General features: G+C 40.3%; 1 protein-coding gene across 1 annotated transcript in view; it reads right to left on the reverse strand.

Moving 5' to 3' along the window:
• Positions 1-10,064: 10,064 nt before the first annotated feature.
• The window catches only part of zanl (zonadhesin, like), an 82,300-nt gene continuing 72,224 nt past the window's right edge, over positions 10,065-20,140 (reverse strand). The window contains exons 91-102 of the mRNA XM_028563719.1: positions 19,066-19,313; positions 17,022-17,151; positions 16,733-16,928; positions 16,260-16,421; positions 15,651-15,781; positions 14,211-14,413; positions 13,963-14,098; positions 12,873-13,010; positions 11,653-11,746; positions 11,430-11,474; positions 11,155-11,195; positions 10,065-10,647 (exon numbers count right to left, since the gene is read on the reverse strand). Of these exons, the coding sequence (XP_028419520.1) occupies positions 10,592-10,647; positions 11,155-11,195; positions 11,430-11,474; positions 11,653-11,746; positions 12,873-13,010; positions 13,963-14,098; positions 14,211-14,413; positions 15,651-15,781; positions 16,260-16,421; positions 16,733-16,928; positions 17,022-17,151; positions 19,066-19,313 (1,580 nt within the window). The 3' untranslated portion in view covers positions 10,065-10,591. The remainder of the gene's footprint in view (positions 10,648-11,154; positions 11,196-11,429; positions 11,475-11,652; positions 11,747-12,872; positions 13,011-13,962; positions 14,099-14,210; positions 14,414-15,650; positions 15,782-16,259; positions 16,422-16,732; positions 16,929-17,021; positions 17,152-19,065; positions 19,314-20,140) is intronic.

Raw genomic sequence — 20,140 nt, forward strand, 5'->3', positions numbered from 1 at the left:
TTTGACGGCAAATAAAGTATTGCTGGGTTAATGTGTTGGTCTGTGTTTTTTATTTTTTTATTCTGTTGGAAGATCTGGAGTTTTAGCTGCATGCATTCGAACTCCCACAGTCCTGTGATAACATGACTACGAGTCCACAGTGGTTCTGCCAGGCTGATGGAAAAGTCAACAGTTTCATAATTTCACAAGTATGTTGGCTGCTGGCCGTGTTCATTATTATCCTACAGCAATGAAATCAGCCATGAATAACCTCAACCAGGACACTAGGCAGTGGTGGAAGAACTATTCAGATGCTTTACTTAAAAAGGTACCCTGTGTTTTATTAGCTTAAATCAATGTCTTAATTCATAAATATGTCCTCATTGGTGTAAAATAAAGTGTACCTTTAAGTAAAAGTATTAATACCACACTGTTAAAATACTCTAGTTACAAGTAAAAGTCCTACATTGAAAATGTTACTTAAGTAAAAGTATGTATCATCAGGACAATGTACTTAAAGTATTAAAAGTAAAAATCCTCCCATTGTTAGAAAGTGTAAAGGATCCAACCAGTTGTGTGTTTAATGATCTAATCATTTCAGCTGGACTTGTAGGACGTTATACCGTTGGCTAGTTTAATTTATAAAATCTGATGTTTTATTCTAAACTACATGTGTATTTTGTGTGCAAAAAGTCTCATTTGTAAAGTACCAAGGAATAACTACTAGTACAAACTTGTAACTAGGGATAGACCGACTACCGGCCCATTTTTTTGGCAGTTTGCAGATTATCTATATCTGCGTTTTATTTTCCTGATTTCCGATAATGTTTATGAATTCAAAAGTTCGCCAACGTTACTTTGGCTCAGCTCCAGCTCTGTGTCTGTCACCACCACCCCCCACTCTCCCCACAACACTCTCTGACTATCTGTTACTGGGTAATATGTTGAAAGTTTCTCATTTATTAAATAATTGCTTAAAGCAGTTTTGTGTTGGAATTTGTCACATTCCAAAATGTTAACTTTGATTTAAAGATATTTTCATTTTCATCGAGCATCGAGGAGGGCTCATTGAGGAGCTATAACCGAGGAGCTATAACCGAGGAGCTATAACCGAGGTCACAGAGAGCAGCCTTCCTGGAAGCCGTGCAGCTGAAGGAGTTGCTAACTACGCCCAAACAGCTGACTGAAAAGACGTCTCCTCCCTCTTAAACACAACAGGCTCGTTCGAGATGAACTGCGCCTCGCCTGTAACGTGTAAGAGAGCAGGCGGCAGCAGCCGGGGGGCGGTGACAACAATCTGCTGTCAAGTCGGACAGTTTCCAGCAGCTTTCCGGCTGAACAGGAAGTCACAGAAACACTCACATCCTGTTAGGTCTGATTTAACAAAAATGATGATCCCTAATCTGAACAGATTTAGTCTCTCTGACTTCTAAACGCAACTATTCTTATTCTTTATTTTATAAAGGATACACACATTAATCAACATTTCTGTAAATGGGCCAGTGTTAGCCGGCCGGCTAATTTTCAACTGTAGTCCTTTGGCCAGACGATTTAAGACCAGAGCAACAGGAAACAGCGAGACATTGGTACAGGTTAAACTATACAGACAGAAGTCAACAAGACATTAGTACAGGTTATACTATACAGACAGAAGTCAACAAGACATTAGTACAGGTTATACTATACAGACAGAAGTCAACAAGACACCACGTAGACAGCTAGAGCAACAAATAAGCTTTCTCAGTAAGCCATGCAGAGCTACAGGAAGCAGCAAGACATTAGCACAGTTACACATCAACAGTATCCACCATTCAGTACAAGGAGCCATGCAAGCATCACAACACAGCCAAGCAACACAGACCCGAGCCATCTTCCTGCACTGTTCAACCATGCAGAGCAGTAGCAAGCAGTAATAAAAAGATGAAATCAGCTACATCACTCACATCAGCCACACGACATGTGTTCTGTACAGAATACGCCTTTAAATCAGACAAATAGCAATTCAAATCCCACCAGTTTAAAAACAATAAAAAGTTGATGTAAAACGTCATCATGTTGAGTCGAAAACGTCAGCATTCACGTCACTTCCTGTGGGAGTCAGAGGTGGGAAACTCGGGCTAGATATCCCAGTTGGTGACACGTTGTTGACAACTGACGTTTGATGTAGGCCACTTTGGTTCACTGAACATATTTCAATGACAATAAACTGTTTATTGTGGACAAACGCCTCTGCCAAGAAACAGACATAACATGTTTCAAATTGTTCATAAATAGGCCCATGCATTAAAAAAAAACACCTTATCCGAGTCATTTCCTGTTGGTTGTCCTGCAGATAACACAAACAAACAGCTGTCCATGTGCTGTTTGGCTGCTCGCATAAGAAAACAGCAAATCTTTTGTTATTGTGGCCTCCATGTTTTCACCCACCTGATGCTCTAGGCTACGGCCAACCGTTGGTGGCAGTCATGCAACAACTTGTTATGCCAAACGCCAATATAACAGAAGAAGAAGAACACGCATCCCGACTGCGATATTGCGAATCCCACTATGGCCACGCCAAGACCCGCCCTTCAATAGAATTTATTGGCCAGGCGTCCATGCTTTTGCAAGGTAATGTAACCCCATTTGTTCAGGCCCTATCCCCTGACCAATCGGCTATCCTAACCTTAACCACTCAAGGTCAAATGCCTAACCCCCGACCAATCGAGCTGCTTTGTAGGGCGGGTCTTGGCGTGGCCATAGTGGAATTCGTAATTTTGCATCCCGACCATGTGAACGCTGGCAGTCGTAAAAACAACGTAATCACGGGGGCGGTCCCTGTTGTTCCCAGGTGGCATGAACGCAGCATACATCGGACCCAAATCTAACCGGCATCTATTGGGCGGCGATCGCCTGTGATCCATTCTGCGCAGGCCTGGCTCATCTCGAACTAATTTAATTGCAGTAAGTGGAGATGTTCTTAGCCTTCCTTTGTTTTGGTTCATAAATGATTTTAAATTGTTTTTTTCCTCACTGAAAAAGATCAAATCTAGTAAAATGGCAAGAAAAATGTGTAGTGACATATCTTGGAAACTACGGTTTGTGTGCTGCTCTAAATGTTAATTTTATTTTCTCTAGCCTTTTTGCTTTTGACTTGTATATTTTTAAGTAGTTCCCCTTTTTGGTTTGTTTTTGTATTTTTTGCTTAGGTAAGTCTTTCTTGTACATTGACAACATTTGTATCTGCGCATGTATATTCTCTTTCCCCTACGAGAGTTTTGTATGTTTTTTTTTGTCAATTAAAAAAAAAATGTCCGAGTTTACATTTCCGGTTTTTAATCGTCCATTCTTTTTGATGTTGTGACTGTTCCTTCAAAATAAAAGTCTTAAATAAATGGATCTGAAAAAAACCTTAGAGCTTTTTCAATCAACGCATCCTGGAGACAACAAAAATAAAAAAATTAAATCTCGAACTAGCCTATTTCGTTGCCTCTCTCCTCCGATGGTGGGAGGGACTAAAAGACGCGGGGAAGGGAGGCAGGTGATGGAGTGCTTGGGGACGTACCCAGAGAGAGTTTCAATACGCTATTGCAGAGACATGAATACATGGTGACTGAAGCCATCACTTTTACGCAGAATGCTGCCTCACAAACAAACAAACATGCGGTCACATTTACTCACACAACGAGCACAACGCAATGAAAAACACAAATTAAACAATTATGAATCAACAGGCCTCCCCACAAATCCCAGCCAAGCTGCTGGGGCTCAACACACACGCCAGCACGCATACACAGAGGCACAGCGGCCACTGACACCAGCAGCAACTATCTAAAGCAACCAGTGACAGCTAGTAAAACCACTTGACTAAAAAAAACTTACCAAAAGCTGCTCATCATTTGAAGAAAATGTACATCCTCATTTCTTTCACTGACTTAAAAAACTCTAAACAAACTTGAACTAACGTCGCTGCTACAGGTTATGTGATGCTAGCTAGTTTTGCTTCAGTTGGCTAACTGGTCCCGGGCTCTGGCTGGCTCCGGCCTGTCAAAGAATACGCCCAACACGCAAACTCGAAGTTTGATTGGTTAAAGAATATGACAATCGACAACATCGTCCCTATTTGCTTAAACAGCAGAGGGATTCACTGAAGGCCTCTGAGTAGATTTTTCCCCAGTAGACAGCACAGAGGGGAAATCTCATTGGATAAAAGCTCAAATTTATGAGACGCACTGGAATACGCACAACCGAGGGAGAGAGTAGCAATGACATTACGGTCATAGACTTCTGGGAACGGACTAAAATACATATGAAATTAATAAATAAAAAATAAATAAAAATATATATATAAGATAGATAGATAGATAGATAGATAGATAGATAGATAGATAGATACAGTGGTCGAATGTAACTAAATACATTTACTAAATGTTGAGGTACTTTACTTGAGTCTTTTCTTTTCATGCCACTTTCTACTTCTACTCCGCTACATTCATCTTTTACAGCTTTAGTTACTAGTTACATTTTTTAACTTAAGATGTCTGCACACAAAAGATAAAATCTGATGTTTTATTATAAATTAAACAATATAACGGCCTAACGGTTGAAATTATTAGCCGATTAAACACTGGGTTGATTGACAAAACAATTTTTAACGTTTTCAGATTTTTTCTGCATTGAGTACTTTTACTTTTAATACTTTAAGTACATTTTCCTGATGATACTGACATACTTTTACCTAAGTAACATGTTCAATGAAGGACTTTTACATCATTTCTACAGATATTAACAGAAAAAGAGCGGAGTAAAGGAAATATGTGGTAATCATTCTTCCAACAGCCCAATAGTGACAGCAGCAGCAGTATGGTATACTTTCAGACAGCGGTGAAAAGTACCTTTAATACATTTACTGCAGCCTGTATTATTCAGAGTACTGTACTTGAGTATTTCCACCTTCTGCTACGTTATACTTGTACTCCACTTGAGGGAAGGGTTAGGGTTAGGGTTACTTTTTTACTCCACTACATTAAGTTACTTTACAGATTCATATTGTTAATGGAAAATATTATAAACAAATACATGAAGCTACCCAGCAGTATATCAAGTGATTACAATTAGCTCCACCTTTACCAGCTACAACATTAAAGTGATACACGCATTCATCTATCAATGACTCAAATCCAATACAATTATATATTTTATTCTGAAATTAGCCATTCTGCATAATGAGTACTTTTTACACTTTGGTCTTTAAGTATATTTGGATGCTAATGCTTTTTGTGCTTTTATTTTGAAGCAGGACTTTTGCTTGTATTTCTTCACTGTGGTATTACTACTTTTACTTAATGATCAAAGTACTTTTTCCACCACTGCTTTCAAAAAAAAAAAAAAAAAAAAAGTCCCGATAGATACATACCCTTTCATGTTAACCAGTAAAATAAATGTAAAAAAGGCGCTTGGTAAAAGTTTACAGATATAAAGAATAGGAAAATACCTTAAAGATCCCATGACATGGTGCTCTTTGGATGCTTTATAAACCTGAGTGGTCCCCTAATACTGTATCTGAAGTCTCTTTTATATAGACCTTAGTGGTCCCCTAATACTGTATCTGAAGTCTCTTTTATATAGACCTTAGTGGTCCTCTAATACTGTATCTGAAGTCTCTTTTACCTTAGTAATATGTATCTGACCTTTAGTGGTGGTCCCTAATACTGTATCTGAAGTCTCTTTTATATAGACATTAGTGGTCCCCTAATACTGTATCTGAAGTCTCTTTTATATAGACATTAGTGGTCCCCTAATACTGTATCTGAAGTCTCTTTTATATAGACCTTAGTGGTCCCCTAATACTGTATCTGAAGTCTCTTTTATATAGACCTTAGTGGTCCCCTAATACTGTATCTGAAGTCTCTTTATATAGACCTTAGTGGTCCCCTAATACTGTATCTGAAGTCTCTTTTATATAGGCCTTAGTGGTCCCCTAATACTGTATCTGAAGTCTCTTTTATATAGACCTTAGTGGTCCCCTAATACTGTATCTGAAGTCTCTTTATATAGACCTTAGTGGTCCCCTAATACTGTATCTGAGGTCTCTTTTATATAGACCTTAGTGGTCCCCTAATACTGTATCTGAGGTCTCTTTTATATAGACCTTAGTGGTCCCCTAATACTGTATCTGAAGTCTCTTTTATATAGACCTTAGTGGTCCCCTAATACTGTATCTGAAGTGTCTTTCCCAAAATTCAGCCTTGGTGCAGAATTACAGCCACTAGAGCCCAGGGGCGGAGCCAGACGATACAAACATTCGGGGCTTAGCCCAAACCTAGGGGGGTCCGGGGGCATGCTCCCCCGGTGGAGATATTTTTTCCCATTACGTCAGTAAAATGCACTATTTTTCAGGCTGTTTGAGGTAATAGAATGCATAAGGATGCAAAGGAATAGGAGTGTTTCATTAATATTAATATAGTGTTTTTGTTGTTATTATTAATAATTGCTCAGATTTACACAACAAAAGATTTGACACATGGCACTGACAATTCAACCAAATACAAAATACTGTATTTATTCAATTTCCACGTGGTGACTTATGATGTGGGGGGGTATGGGGGTCCTCCCCCAGAAAATTTTGAGCATTAAACTCTTCATTTCCTGCATTCTGGTGAATTTGTATGCACCTATTTATACGTTTTTCTGAATAAATTGATGCTGGAAATCTTTATGTAAAAGGTAAACATAGATTATAATCCAAATATAAAAACATAATGGAATATATGGAAGTAATGCTCTCAGGCATTCTGTATTGTTTTCATCTATTTATTCTCCTGTAGATCAGCTTTTCTAATTATATCTGAGTCAGCACACATGTAGCCTAGAGGCATCATTTACTCTTCCCTTTTCTTTTGCATCTTTTGTTGAGGAAGTAACCTCCTTAAATGTGCATATGACAATTATTCACGTCAATGATAAATTAATTCATTTTAATTAATTAATAAACCCCTGGACTGTAATATTTCAGATTTGTTTGAGCAAGATTTCTGCTCATGTCCAAAACTTTGTGCACATATATCTGTGTTATCTGAGTTTTGGAGGAGTCGTGATATTTTGAGAAAAATAAAGTTATAATAGTCAATATATTTCAGAAAATAATCTACCTGCACCATAATCTACTGTGCATTACGTGATTGCTCTGCTGATACGGTAGATCTCAGACCTCCTGATAGACACAGAACCCCGTTTGGGTCTCTGTTCTCTGAATGAGCGAATATTTAGGGAAGTGTCTGTACGCTGCTCTTTGCTTTTTTTCATTGGTTGCTGCGTTAAATCTTATCAGCTATTGTGTAGCCCCTTTCTTTTTTTTGATTGGCTGAAAAGTGGCAGGCTCGACTAACAACTCCAGGGGAGACGCGCTTGATTCCTGCCGGTTACATAGTGAGAGCGGCGCGCTAGAGACATTTTGGGCGCTGCGGCATATTCAATTTATTATAAATAGTTTTTCCACGTGAGAAATACAATGTGTGGCGGGAGTGCGTGACAATAGACCGAAATGAGTGACTGTCACGCTCAATTCGTGACACTTGAGAGCCTGCAGTCACTTAACTCAAGTGTTACAACAGCGGATTCACAAACCTGCACCACTTGTCCGCGGTTCGTCTGACGCTGCTTCTGAATCACTCTCCGGCCGGTGAGGTCTGTTACTATGGTTACTAGTGTTCCTGTTCCGTACTATAAAAAACTTTGTTATATCCATAACTTAAGCCGGTTAGGCAGTAAACTCGCGACACCGATGAAACATACAACATACATGACAACAGCCCGCCAGCCCCTGATGACAAGTTAACGACGAAGAAGATGTATATTCTTCTTCGTTAGTTTTTATTGGCAGTTGGCAAACAAGCTGAGTGATGCGCGAAGCATTACCGTCCGCCCAGTAATAGAGCTGTTGTTTCATTTTTTTCCACTCCAGTCACAAAGACTGAGAGAGGAAATGAAACAAAGTTGAAGTTATTTTAAAAAACCTAAAAGATTCGGGGCTTTTGACAAAACATTCGGGGCTTGAGCCCAATTACCCCCCCCCCCCCTCACCCCCCCAGGCAATGTAGAGGGTGGGGGTGTGGCCTTGACCAACTGCTACTTTGCTCGTTTGAAAGCCATTATGTCTTCTCTTTCATGGGCGGTAGTACAGCAGATTAATGGCATATTTCAAGAGAATCGTTCAAATTGGTATAAGCATGAAATTTGGCACAGATACTCCTTAAGGGTCACTTTTTGGGAAAAAGGCATTGGCCACCCAAAAATTCAACATGGCGGCCATTTTTTCAAGATGGCCGCTATTTCTGTCAAATGCTCATTATGTCAATCGTTCAAACAGTGATGTAGGCATAACATTTTGTGAAAATACTCTCTTAAGAATGTTTTTTTGGAAGATGGCCGCCATTTCTCTTGAATCCTTTCATACATTTTTGACAGAAATGGTGGCCATCTTGAAAATGGTCGCCATCCTGAATTTTTGAGTGGCACATACCTTTTTCCAAAAGAGTGTTCCTTGAAGAGTATTTCTGCCTAATTTTATAATTGCATCACCATATGAACAATTGAAATAATTAATATTCGACAGGAACGGTGGCCATCTTTAAAAATGGCCGCCATATTGAATTTTTGAGTGGCCAACGCCTTTTTCCAAAATAGTGGCCCTTAGAGAGTATCTTTGCCAAATTTCATGCTTGTATACCAAAGTGAACAATTTTTTTACTAATCTGCTGTACTATGGGCCAAATTCTCTGGGCGGGCAAAGCAGAGAAAGGGGAGGTAACCTTTCCCCTTATGACATCATAAGGAGAAGATTCCAGATTGGCCCATCTGAGCTTTCATTTTCTCAAAGGCAGAGCAGGATACCCAGGGCTCGGTTTACACCTATCACCATTTCTAGCCACTGGGGGACCATAGGCAGGCTGGAGGAACTCATATTAATGTTAAAAAAACTCAAAGTGAAATGTTCATGCCATGGGACCTTTAAAAAGATACACAATCAATCTCACAAATAGAAGAGATACACCGATCTACCTTAAAGTGACTATATGTAACTTTTAAATGTTTCTGAAGCTTTGTCATTTTTCATACGATGGTCTTAAATGACCTGTCAACAGCGAACGAGACTAACAGTGAAAAGAACGCTATTTTTTATATAGTTTTTAGTAAAGCCTCTGCCCGGGTCTGATTTTCCCCGCAGGTAGACGGTGCTACAGTCATACATTGTGACGGGTCACAGATTTCTTTGTTACACCGGAAAGCCTGTGTTAGCGTATCCAGCCTTTTGAGCCATGTAAAAAAAAAACATGAGATGTCCTTATATAGGCCTAATTGTATTTAATGTTATTTTAGAAGTTATCTGCTGTAGTTATGGCTGATACTGGGGCACGGCCATTACAGGAAAGAAAGGAAATTAAACGAAGAACAACTAAAAGCTAAAAGGGAAAGACGACGGGCGAAATCCGAGTCACACTAGTTTGGGCTTTCAACAGATGGAGGCAATTACGGGATTATAAATGATTAAAAAACCGACCCCAAATTGGCCCTCAGGTATGTTATATGTCTATTTCATTCACAAAATAACCTTAGATTGTGCGATGTGGTTATACGCCAGTAGCCAACATTAAATGACGTCCCCCTTCCATTTAACCCTGACGTTTTATTCCGTTTAGTCTGCGTTTGTGTTGGCCTACTGTTGGTTACTACGACAATCTCTTAATGCTTTGTGACAGTGATACACGGTTTAGCTCACGATACATCCAAAGTAGAATAAGTTACCGTGCAACGATGCATCTGTAACGTAATCTCTTATTGTAAATGAATGATTTTCTGTTTTAGCAAAACATTTATCGCGACTATATGAACTCTCCATAACAATAATTCCTAGATCTTGATAACAGCAGGTGTGGTAAAAAACACTGCCGCTTTTGTCCAAAGGGGCCGCTAGAATCAACCCAAACTGAAAGTTACACACAGCCACTTTAATGTCTCACAGTACATACTAAACTTCTAAACATCCAGGATGTAGTTTCAGGTTTTCTATGGGAATGAACTACACAAGAGCAATGGTTGAATGAGCTTTTATTTTTTACTGCACTTCAGAGTATTGGATGAAAGGCGAGATGGAAATGTTCTGGAACATTTTGGGGCTCTGTGATACAAAATATTTGATGGATGCAAATTAGAGATGAAAAAGTATGGGATTAATCTAAACTAAATAAATAGATTGTCTTGTCTTGAGCATATAGGTGCATGGGAATGGTCAAAATCTCTGTAATCTGTAAGAATTAAAAACACTTTTTAACATTTTAACAAAGACACTTTTTTTTTTGCACGCATTTCATTCCAAAAATACACTTAAAAAGGCACACAGAGAGATTTCCACTTCTCTGTTAATGAAACGCACATTAAAATGACATCTTCAAAAGCACAAGTAGCAAAACATGGGCATATGAACAATATCTATAATATTCACAACTCTCACAAGACTTCCTTCATTTCTGACAGAGTTATTCTTTGGAGGCCGGCTGAATATGCTTCAGAACATATTGTTAATGTTGGCCTCATACAGCAGGCGTTTGTTACATTCAGGTTACACACTTTGTCATCACATAGGAGTCACTTTTTCATTCCTTTGGTCATCTATGTTTTTATATGGGACACCTAAAAGAGAGAGAAAAAAAAGGAACAGATATTAGAGCTGGGCTAATAATCATCAGGAAGAATCGGTCTACAGGCATTCAACACAAATGGAGAATATAGTTGACTTTCAAGGGAATTCTTCTGGAAACACACTAACAAATGAGTCGGCAAAAATAACAGAAGAAGTTCTGGCAGCTCATTGTCGGGACTTTGCACCGTAATTAAAAACTGAAATTATATGTGTAGCTACAGTTCAAATACAGAACATTTGTTTGGCCTGTATATTAAATGCTCTTACAATAATATCAAACACGTTTGATTTTGTCAGAGCGTCAAGACGGGAAAAAAAGTTTTATGACCTCACACCAAATGATGGAGAGGACGGGAGCGGCCCGACTCTAGCAAGACTCTCAGGATTTCATCCAGATATTGGGAATTAGTCTGCAGCAGAATCGCTTGAAAAGTCGTTTGGTGTAACGTCGGCATTAGTCAACTTAATCGTTTTTTCCCAATAAGGACAATTCTTACTTGTTGCCGTCAGGCTGATCTCCTTCTTGTGCTTGTTTTTCCTGCGGACAGAAAGAACCATGGTTAGAAAAAGTGATAAATAACACACCTGTGTTTGCCTGCAGGTAGGAGTTGAGTGAGTGCAGAGGAGGTACGTAGAGTGAGTGAGCGAGGAGGAGAAGTGAGGAATGCAGGCAGTGAATCACACCCTTCCCTTTCCCAGTGCTGATACAGAAATTCAGTTTGCTCCCAGAAAATTCCCCCAAAAAGGTGATGACACTGTAATTTTCTCTCACCCACTGTGAGACGACTGCTGCTTGTGAATTACATAAACTTGTGACCTGCAATGAAAATTGCATGAATTTGTGGGAGTTTTCTTTCCTTTCTCTGTGTCGAGTAGACTCGAGGACAGTGGCTGGGTCAGGACGTCCTGCCTGCGTCAGTCAGCAGTCGTGACACAATCTAATGCACATCCGAATGCTTTGATATTTGCACAGCCCAGAATCGGCCGAGACTCACTTGGATCTCTGTCTGCAAGCGCACGCGATGGCGGTCACGATGGCGATGACGGCGACAGCGGCCAGGACCGCGATCAGGATGATCCACTTGGTTTCTGTAACAAACAACAATTCAATAAAAGAACTTTGACTCTTAAAGGAAGCCCACAATCTTAGGAATAGGAAAATAAAGTCTTCTACAGTGTGCTGATGTGCAGGTAAGGAATGAGTCTTTTGCCTTCAATCACAGCTATCCCTTACAGTTCAGTCAGGAGCACTCGTCATAGACTTGACCATTTATTGCAACAAATGGATGCAACAGTTATGCTTGGTGCTGATGGCTCTCTATCTTCATAATGCTCCCTGGACCAGCCAAGCAGCATGCTAAGCTGAGACAGTTTTTTTTTTACCTATCTGTTTATAATAAGGGTGTTTATAGTGTGCATATTACTGCTATTATTATAACTTTTATTCTATTTTTTTCTATGTCTTATATATTTTTTTGTATATTTAATTTGTATTTGTCTTATTCTGATTGTGTACATTTTTTTCTTTTGAGCTGCTGTAACAAGGGAATTTCCCCAGTTTGGGATTAAAAAAGTAAATCTTATCTTGTATTACAAGAGTCAGACATTGAAAACCATTTTAAACTTTGAGTCATGTTAGGACTCTGAACTAGGAAGGTGGAGGCTGGGGTGGTGGAGGCCGAGCGTTGCCAGCAGCAGCAGCAGCAGCTGGCCCAGCTGGGGCAGCATGTGTGTAGCAGGGATCAGTGAGGAGGGAGTCATATTTACTGTAAATGGACCGGCCTTGATGTGAGAATGGCTGTGATTGGTTTGTGACTGATAGAAATGGTAATTCAATCAGTGGGCGTATGACTTCCGTGTCCTGTATGAACGCTAACCTAATAAATAATAGTTTGACTCTGTATATCTGTGTCTGTGTATTTCTGTATATCTGTATCAGTATCTGTCTCTGTGTCCCAACAGCCCACCAAGAGCCTGGGTCTGTCCGAGGTTTCTGTCTGTAAAACGTTTTCCCTCGCCACTGTTGCACCAAATGCTTGCTCGTGGGGAATTGTTGGGTCTTTGTAAATTATAGAGTGTGGTCTAGACCTACTCAATATGTAAAGTGTCCTGAGGTAAGTCCTGTCGTGATTTGACACTATGAATAAAACTGAACTGAATTAGTTTGTAAATGGCATCAGTAGAGGAGTGCAGCAGATGTTTGAGCAGGCCGTACCCAGTCCTCCGCTTGGTGTTTTCTCCACCTCGCAGTTGGAGCCCTCGAAGCCCTCTGCACACTGACAGGTGTATGTGCGGTTGCTGGCCTCCTGGCATGTTCCTCCGTTCTGACAGGGGTAGCTGAGGCAAGGGCTCGCTGCAACACAAAACAAGATATTATGGTTTTGTTTCTCTCACAATCATCATGTTAGCATCTAAACTTAACTAAATAGAGCTGAAAGAATAAATAAATGCAGCAGAGTGATTAACAAGCTTTACCACGTTTTCCCCTTTGCTGAAAGTTACTCATTTTGAACTCTGATTACATGCCTTAATACAGTATGAGACAAGCTAACACGGCCACAGAACAGTAGCCTCCCTCTGAAGACCAGCTGCACATAGTGTCTCAGGTAAATCTGGTGCTAATTGCACACAGATCCTGAGGGCAAATTAAATGAATGCCGCAGCACACATTTGCCCTGTGCTTTCACTTCAACATGTCTGCCACTCAAAAAGACTCAGAGACACAAAACGTAGGGGATGTGTACTGACTACACTGAGAGTAGGGTTGCACGATATTGACAAAAAGTGATACTGCGATATAGATATTAATTTAGATATTTTTAAACATATGTAAAATTACAAAAGTTATGGGAAAACGCATCAAAATAGATTCACAACAATATAGTGCACAATGAGACATAATGTATGTAGGGCTCCATTGTGCGGCTGGACCACAGGTCGGTCGTGGATGAAAAATATTCAATATTTCCGACTCCAAACTCTGTCTCATATCAACACTGTTTATAAAGTTGCGGGATAGCTACCGGTGAGAAATAGATGCAGGATGGGATTACTTTTGGCCACTAAGGTTTCCTCTTCAATCTCCGTTATTTTGTCGTCTCCCTGAGCAACACTCATTTTTTTAACTTTTGTGTTCTTTCTTTTGCTCCACTCGCTCCCTTTGCTCTCTCATTAGGTCCTTGGATTTATTCCGTTTTTGTTTTTAGCCATTTCTTCACTTACTGTCATTCTGTTGAAATCTGCACACACACACACACACACACACACACACACACACACACACACACACACACACACACACACACCTCTGTAGCAGTCCCGTTTGAAGTTGTAGACGGTGCAGACGTCTCCGCTCTGGCAGGTCTTGGGCTGGCACACGGCGCCCAGGCTGGTGCATTCACAGGCCTGGGAACAGTCCTCGGTCACAAACTTCTCGTTCAGCTGCAGGGCGGAGGACAGGATGACATCATCACACAGAGACACACACAGTCACTGCTGTAACTACAGGAGGCCTCTTACAGTGTAGTATCTGTGATACATCTGTTGTACTTACAGTGTAGTATCTGCTGAGGAAGGTGCAGCCACACTGCGTGTACGGCACGCAGCTTCCCCCGCTCATGACGAAGCCGGCGGCACACTGGCAGCCCTCCATGCAGGAAGTGATGTCACACTCGGAGGGTGCTGCCAGGTCGGCGCAGGAGGCGGGGCAAGGGGACATGCAGGGGGAGTAGGTGCTGTTGGCGTCACAGGACAGGACTGGGAGAGAGCGAGAGAGACACAAGTCACAACCCAGTCCCGTATGGAGCACTGACTCGCACTTTTACAGTTCACTTTAACAAGCTCGTTGGAGTTTTGTGTATATGTCATACACATTACAACAAACTAGAGCTGCAAAGATCAGTCGATTAGTTGTCAGCAATTACATTAATCCGCAACTATTTTGATAATGAATTAATCTGTCATCTTTTATGAAAAAAATAAAAAAGGAAATCTTCTCTGATTCCAACTTGTTAAATGTGAATATGTTCTAGTTTCTTCTCTCCTCTGTGACAGTAAACTGAATATTTTTGAGTTGTGGACAATAACAAGACAATTGAAGACGTCATCTTGAGCTTTGGGAAACATGGATTCATATTTTTCACAATTTTCTGACACTTTAGAGGCCAAACAACTAATCGATTAATCGAGAAAATAATCAAAAGATAAATCAACAATGGAAATAACCGTTAGTTGCAGCCCTAGAACAAACCACAAATTATGGCACTGCGTTGAAGAAATGTGTCATTCATTTCCACACAATTTTAAAATCTATAAGCAGACTTTGCTTGCGTTGTGGCTGCATTCATTTTTGTCCAAGTAACGTTATGGTTATGAGACGTTTCAAATGTATCTACACTTCAATTGCATTGCAACGCAGCAGTCTTCTGATTGATTGTCATACAGTAGGCCAACAGAAATTAATGGATGTCCGGAACAGTAGGACAAATACATGAAAAGCAGTGGTGAACTGTAACAAAAACATGTAAGTACATTTACTCAAGTACTATACTTAAGTGCAATTTTGGGCTACTTGTAGTTAAGTATTTCCATTTTATGCTATTTTATACTTCTACTCCACAACATTTCGGAGGCAAATATTGATTTGATAACTTCAGTTACTTTACAGATTTAGATTATTATTACAAAATATAATTAAGAAATAATAAATTAAGAAATACTCAGCAGTATTTAAAAATTAGCTCCCCCTTTATCAGCTGCAACATTAAAGTAATCAACACATTAATGCATCGAGAATTAGAATCCCCTGATATAATATATCTGAAATATCTTTAACTTCTTATGCTCAAACATTTGTACTTTTACTTAAGTAGGCTTTTGAATCTGGCTCAATGTGCTAAAACCAGGTTCTCGTCCTGCACGGAGAACCACTCCGCTGTTGTTATAGCAACGTGATGTGAATGCAGTGTGACTGTGTGTGTGTTCAGCATCTTACCACAGCCCAGCTGCTGCCTCCAGGGCTCCAGTTTGACTCCGGCCTCTTGACACGCTGCAGCGTACGCTTCATAACTGGCACAAAGCAGCACTGCACTGCCATCCTCAGCACACAGGTCAAACACACAGTCACTGAGACACACACACACACACACACACACACACACACACACACACACACACACACACACACACACACACACACACACACACACACACACACACACACACACACAGCATGAGCATTATGTCATATTTTAATTTTAAAGAAGGGTGTGAAAGTAAAGTGTTATGCACACATTAAAACTGCACTGTAACTCTCTCTAGAGTACAGCTTACACACAAACAAACACACACAATGTCATATTTAAATTTAAAAGATGGGTGTGAAAGTAGTGTTATGCACACATAAAAAATGTACTGTAACTCTCTCCAGTGGACAACTCTCTCACACATACACACACAATGATGTCGTATTTAAATTTAAAAGAAGGGTGTGAAAGTAAAATGTTATGCACACATTAAAACTGCACTGTAACTCTCTCCAGAGGACAGCACCCACACGCACGTGCACATAGACACACAGACACACACACACACGAAAACTCACTCCTGGTAGGTTTGAGGTTCCAGGGCTTTGTGGCAGGCAGCAAACGGCCCCTCGGAGTGAGACAGCGCTCCACACTTAGCCACACTGAGGTAGTTATTGAGCTGAGACTGGGAGCAGTCCGATGTCTCAAATCCTGAATCCAGATCAGTCTCCGCCTCGCGCCTGGAGACACATGGCAGGAAGAAACAGAAATGATTAAAGTTGGGGATCCCTAGGGGTCCTTGAGGGTGTTCCAGGAGGTCTCCAGCAAAAAGTTTAAATATAACTATAATTCTATCCAGAACCAACGCAATGACAGAGGGTACGACTATTTTAATGAAGGGTTTCATACACTTTCTGTAATCAGGTGGGGAACCGTGGGGAGAAATCTAATTTTTGTCAATTTAGGTGTCCGTCACGTGAAAAAGTTTGTGAACCACTGCCACAGAAAGTGCATTTACGCATTTAAGCAGCACCCCTGGGGGTGGTCCTACCTGTGGACTGTGTGAGGAAGGTCGGAGGTTCTCAGTCCGCCCGCCTGCCGCTCACTGACCCTCCAGCTTTCTCCGAACGTGTTCAGGTCCCGGACCAGCGTTCCGTCAGGCTTAATGTACTCGTTTCTGGTGACGCCGTCATAGTTTCCGCACAGCCCTCTGACAGAGTTCTTATAGGTGCTGGGCAGTATGATCTCTGGTACACAAACACAACGGAGCGGGATGAATGAACGGATTTACAAACAAGTTAAAGTCCGTTAACGAGGGCTGAGGTTGCCGTTTCTCTCACCTCCGCGGTAGTTGCCGTCAAAGCGAACCGTGAGTCCAAAGTCAGTGGTGAGCTGGACTTGCATGGAGTTCATCGTGATGGTCAAACCGGCAACTGGATTTAGAGGGGGGGCCACACGCTCCCCATTCACCTAGAGGGAATACAATAGGATTTCACTCAACGCATTCTCATGAACGGGTTCGTATGGTATCATATGAAAACTTATGCACAACAATTTGCAAGATGTCCTATGGAATTACAGTTAGTGGTCATATTCGCTCATTCAGAGACCAGAGACCCAAACGGGGTTCTGTGTCTATCAGGAGGTCTGAGATCTACCGTATCAGCAGAGCAATCACGTAATGCACAGTAGATTATGGTGCAGGTAGATTATTTTCTGAAATATATTGACTATTATAACTTTATTTTTCTCAAAATATCACGACTCCTCCAAAACTCAAATAACACAGATATATGTGCACAAAGTTTTGGACATGAGCAGAAATCTTGCTCAAACAAATCTGAAATATTACAGTCCAGGGGTTTATTAATTAATTAAAATGAATTAATTTATCATTGACGTGAATAATTGTCATATGCACATTTAAGGAGGTTACTTCCTCAACAAAAGATGCAAAAGAAAAGGGAAGAGTAAATGATGCCTCTAGGCTACATGTGTGCTGACTCAGATATAATTAGAAAAGCTGATCTACAGGAGAATAAATAGATGAAAACAATACAGAATGCCTGAGAGCCTTACTTCCATATATTCCATTATGTTTTTATATTTGGATTATAATCTATGTTTACCTTTTACATAAAGATTTCCAGCATCAATTTATTCAGAAAAACGTATAAATAGGTGCATACAAATTCACCAGAATGCAGGAAATGAAGAGTTTAATGCTCAAAATTTTCTGGGGGAGGACCCCCATACCCCCCCACATCATAAGTCACCACGCGGAAATTGAATAAATATTTTGTATTTGGTTGAATTGTCAGTGCCATGTGTCAAATCTTTTGTTGTGTAAATCTGAGCAATTATTAATAATAACAACAAAAACACTAATAATAATATTAATGAAACACTCCTATTCCTTTGCATCCTTATGCATTCTATTATCTCAAACAGCCTGAAAAATAGTGCATTTTACTGACGTAATTGGGAAAAAAAATCTCCACCGGGGGAGCATGCCCCCGGACCCCCCTAGGTTTGGGCTAAGCCCCGAATGTTTGTATTGTCTGGCTCCGCCCCTGTTAGTGGTAACATAGTCTATATCAAAGATGTTTAATTTGCTGGGATTGCTCTGGTGGATTTGTGAGGACTATGGTTAACTGCTCCTCAGATCTCTGCAGGGTAAATCCAGACAGCTAGCTAGACTACCTGTCCAATCTGAGTTTTCTGTTGCACGACTAAAACAACTTTTGAACGTACACATGTTCCACCAAAACAAGTTCCTTCACGAGACTATTTTGCAGAGGCACCGTGGCTTTTAGTTCAGTTCAGTTTGTCAGGTGCATACAATATTATTGACTGGTTTTCATGACAGCGTTGGTCATTTTGTCTGCTTGGCAATCCCATTTTGCAGCAATAAAATGGAAGGGAGATGTACAAACAGAGAAATTGATCTTTTGATATTTTGAAGTTGGAAAAAGGTAAGTAATTGCAATATACCGCATAATATCGCAGTATGATTAAATCGCAATATATATATATATATATATATATATATATATATATATATATATCTTATTGTGACATAGGTATCCTGATAATATTGTATTTCAGCAGCCGTTGGAGTTAGGTTTAGCCTACAAAAGGTGACCGTCATGGGGCGACAGCAGTTAGGTTTAGACACCAAAACGACTGGTTAAGATTGGAAAAAAAAATAATTGTGGTTTGGGTTAAAAAAGTACAAGTACAAAGTAGTACTCCTCTCTACGTGGATCTTGGCGCTCTTACTTTTCACAGCTATATGTACGAATGGTTCATTGGAACAGTTCCACTATACTTTTTTTCCTATGAGCAAAACATGCTTTAACGAAAGGAAGACAAAGCACTGACCAGGACTTGCTTCTTCTGCAGGAAGCGAACGTTGAAACCATAAACGTCGATGTACATCTGATCCAGGAGGGAGATCCTCTGGTTCCCCCCGCGCCTGATGTTCTTCCCCCTCACCACCAGCGGAGTCAGGGAGTTGTCCTTGTCGTAGCTCTGAGTCAGGACGTAGGTGTAGGCGCCTTGGAAGTGATGGGTGAAACCATCAAATGTTCGGTGGTGAGGATCCCCTTGGATGCTGCACTTGTCAAACTCTGTATAAAAATATACAAATGAAACGGTCAAAATGGGTCATGACCTAAACTAGGGCTCGGGCTGGGTTTAAAAAAAAAATAGAAAAAATCCAGATATCTGAATGAAATGTCACTCACTACTCTGGAGAGCTGCACTTTATTGTGTGTTCATGTTAAATAAAAAAGTACATTAATGTAACTGCTTTGGGGTCAATTAAATATTAATACTTTTAAGAATGCGTCAGGTTAGACGGAACCTTTGTTATTAACCTTTGTAGTAATTGTAAAATCTCTTTCATACCCAACATAAATTGGTATTGTAACCGAATTGTTCCTAACCTAATTGAAATTGAATAGGGAATAAAATCGATTCAGGACCTTGTGAATCCGAAAATCATTGAGGATACCCAGCCCCAACTTAAACAAAACTAAGGTTTAAAGTCTCTAAACTACAGGTGTCAAACTCATGGCCCGCCGGCCGAAACCGGCCCATCGCAAATTTTGATCCGTCAATATCAATTTAGGTTCACAATCTATTTTTGCCCGCCTAGTTGTGCGCCAAACTAAAAAGACAGGAACCTTTCTTTTTACTCGACACTCAACGCAGCATTTGAGACACAGACATTCTCACACAGCCTGTGAAACAGGTTATTGTTAGTCGGGTAGCCTACTTTGAAAAAAAATGCATTGTTGTGCTTGATTTCTAAATTCTTCTATGGCTATGGAACTTTTTTGCTGAATTTATTTTTAGGGCTTTATGTGGACCAAATTGACTACATGTCTTGATGTGGTTCTCATTGATTTTGTCATTTTCCAGTGTGGCCCTGAGTGAAATTGAGTTTGACAGC

The sequence above is a fragment of the Perca flavescens genome, chromosome 19, assembly GCF_004354835.1.
Source record: "Perca flavescens isolate YP-PL-M2 chromosome 19, PFLA_1.0, whole genome shotgun sequence".
Lineage (NCBI taxonomy): Eukaryota > Metazoa > Chordata > Actinopteri > Perciformes > Percidae > Perca > Perca flavescens.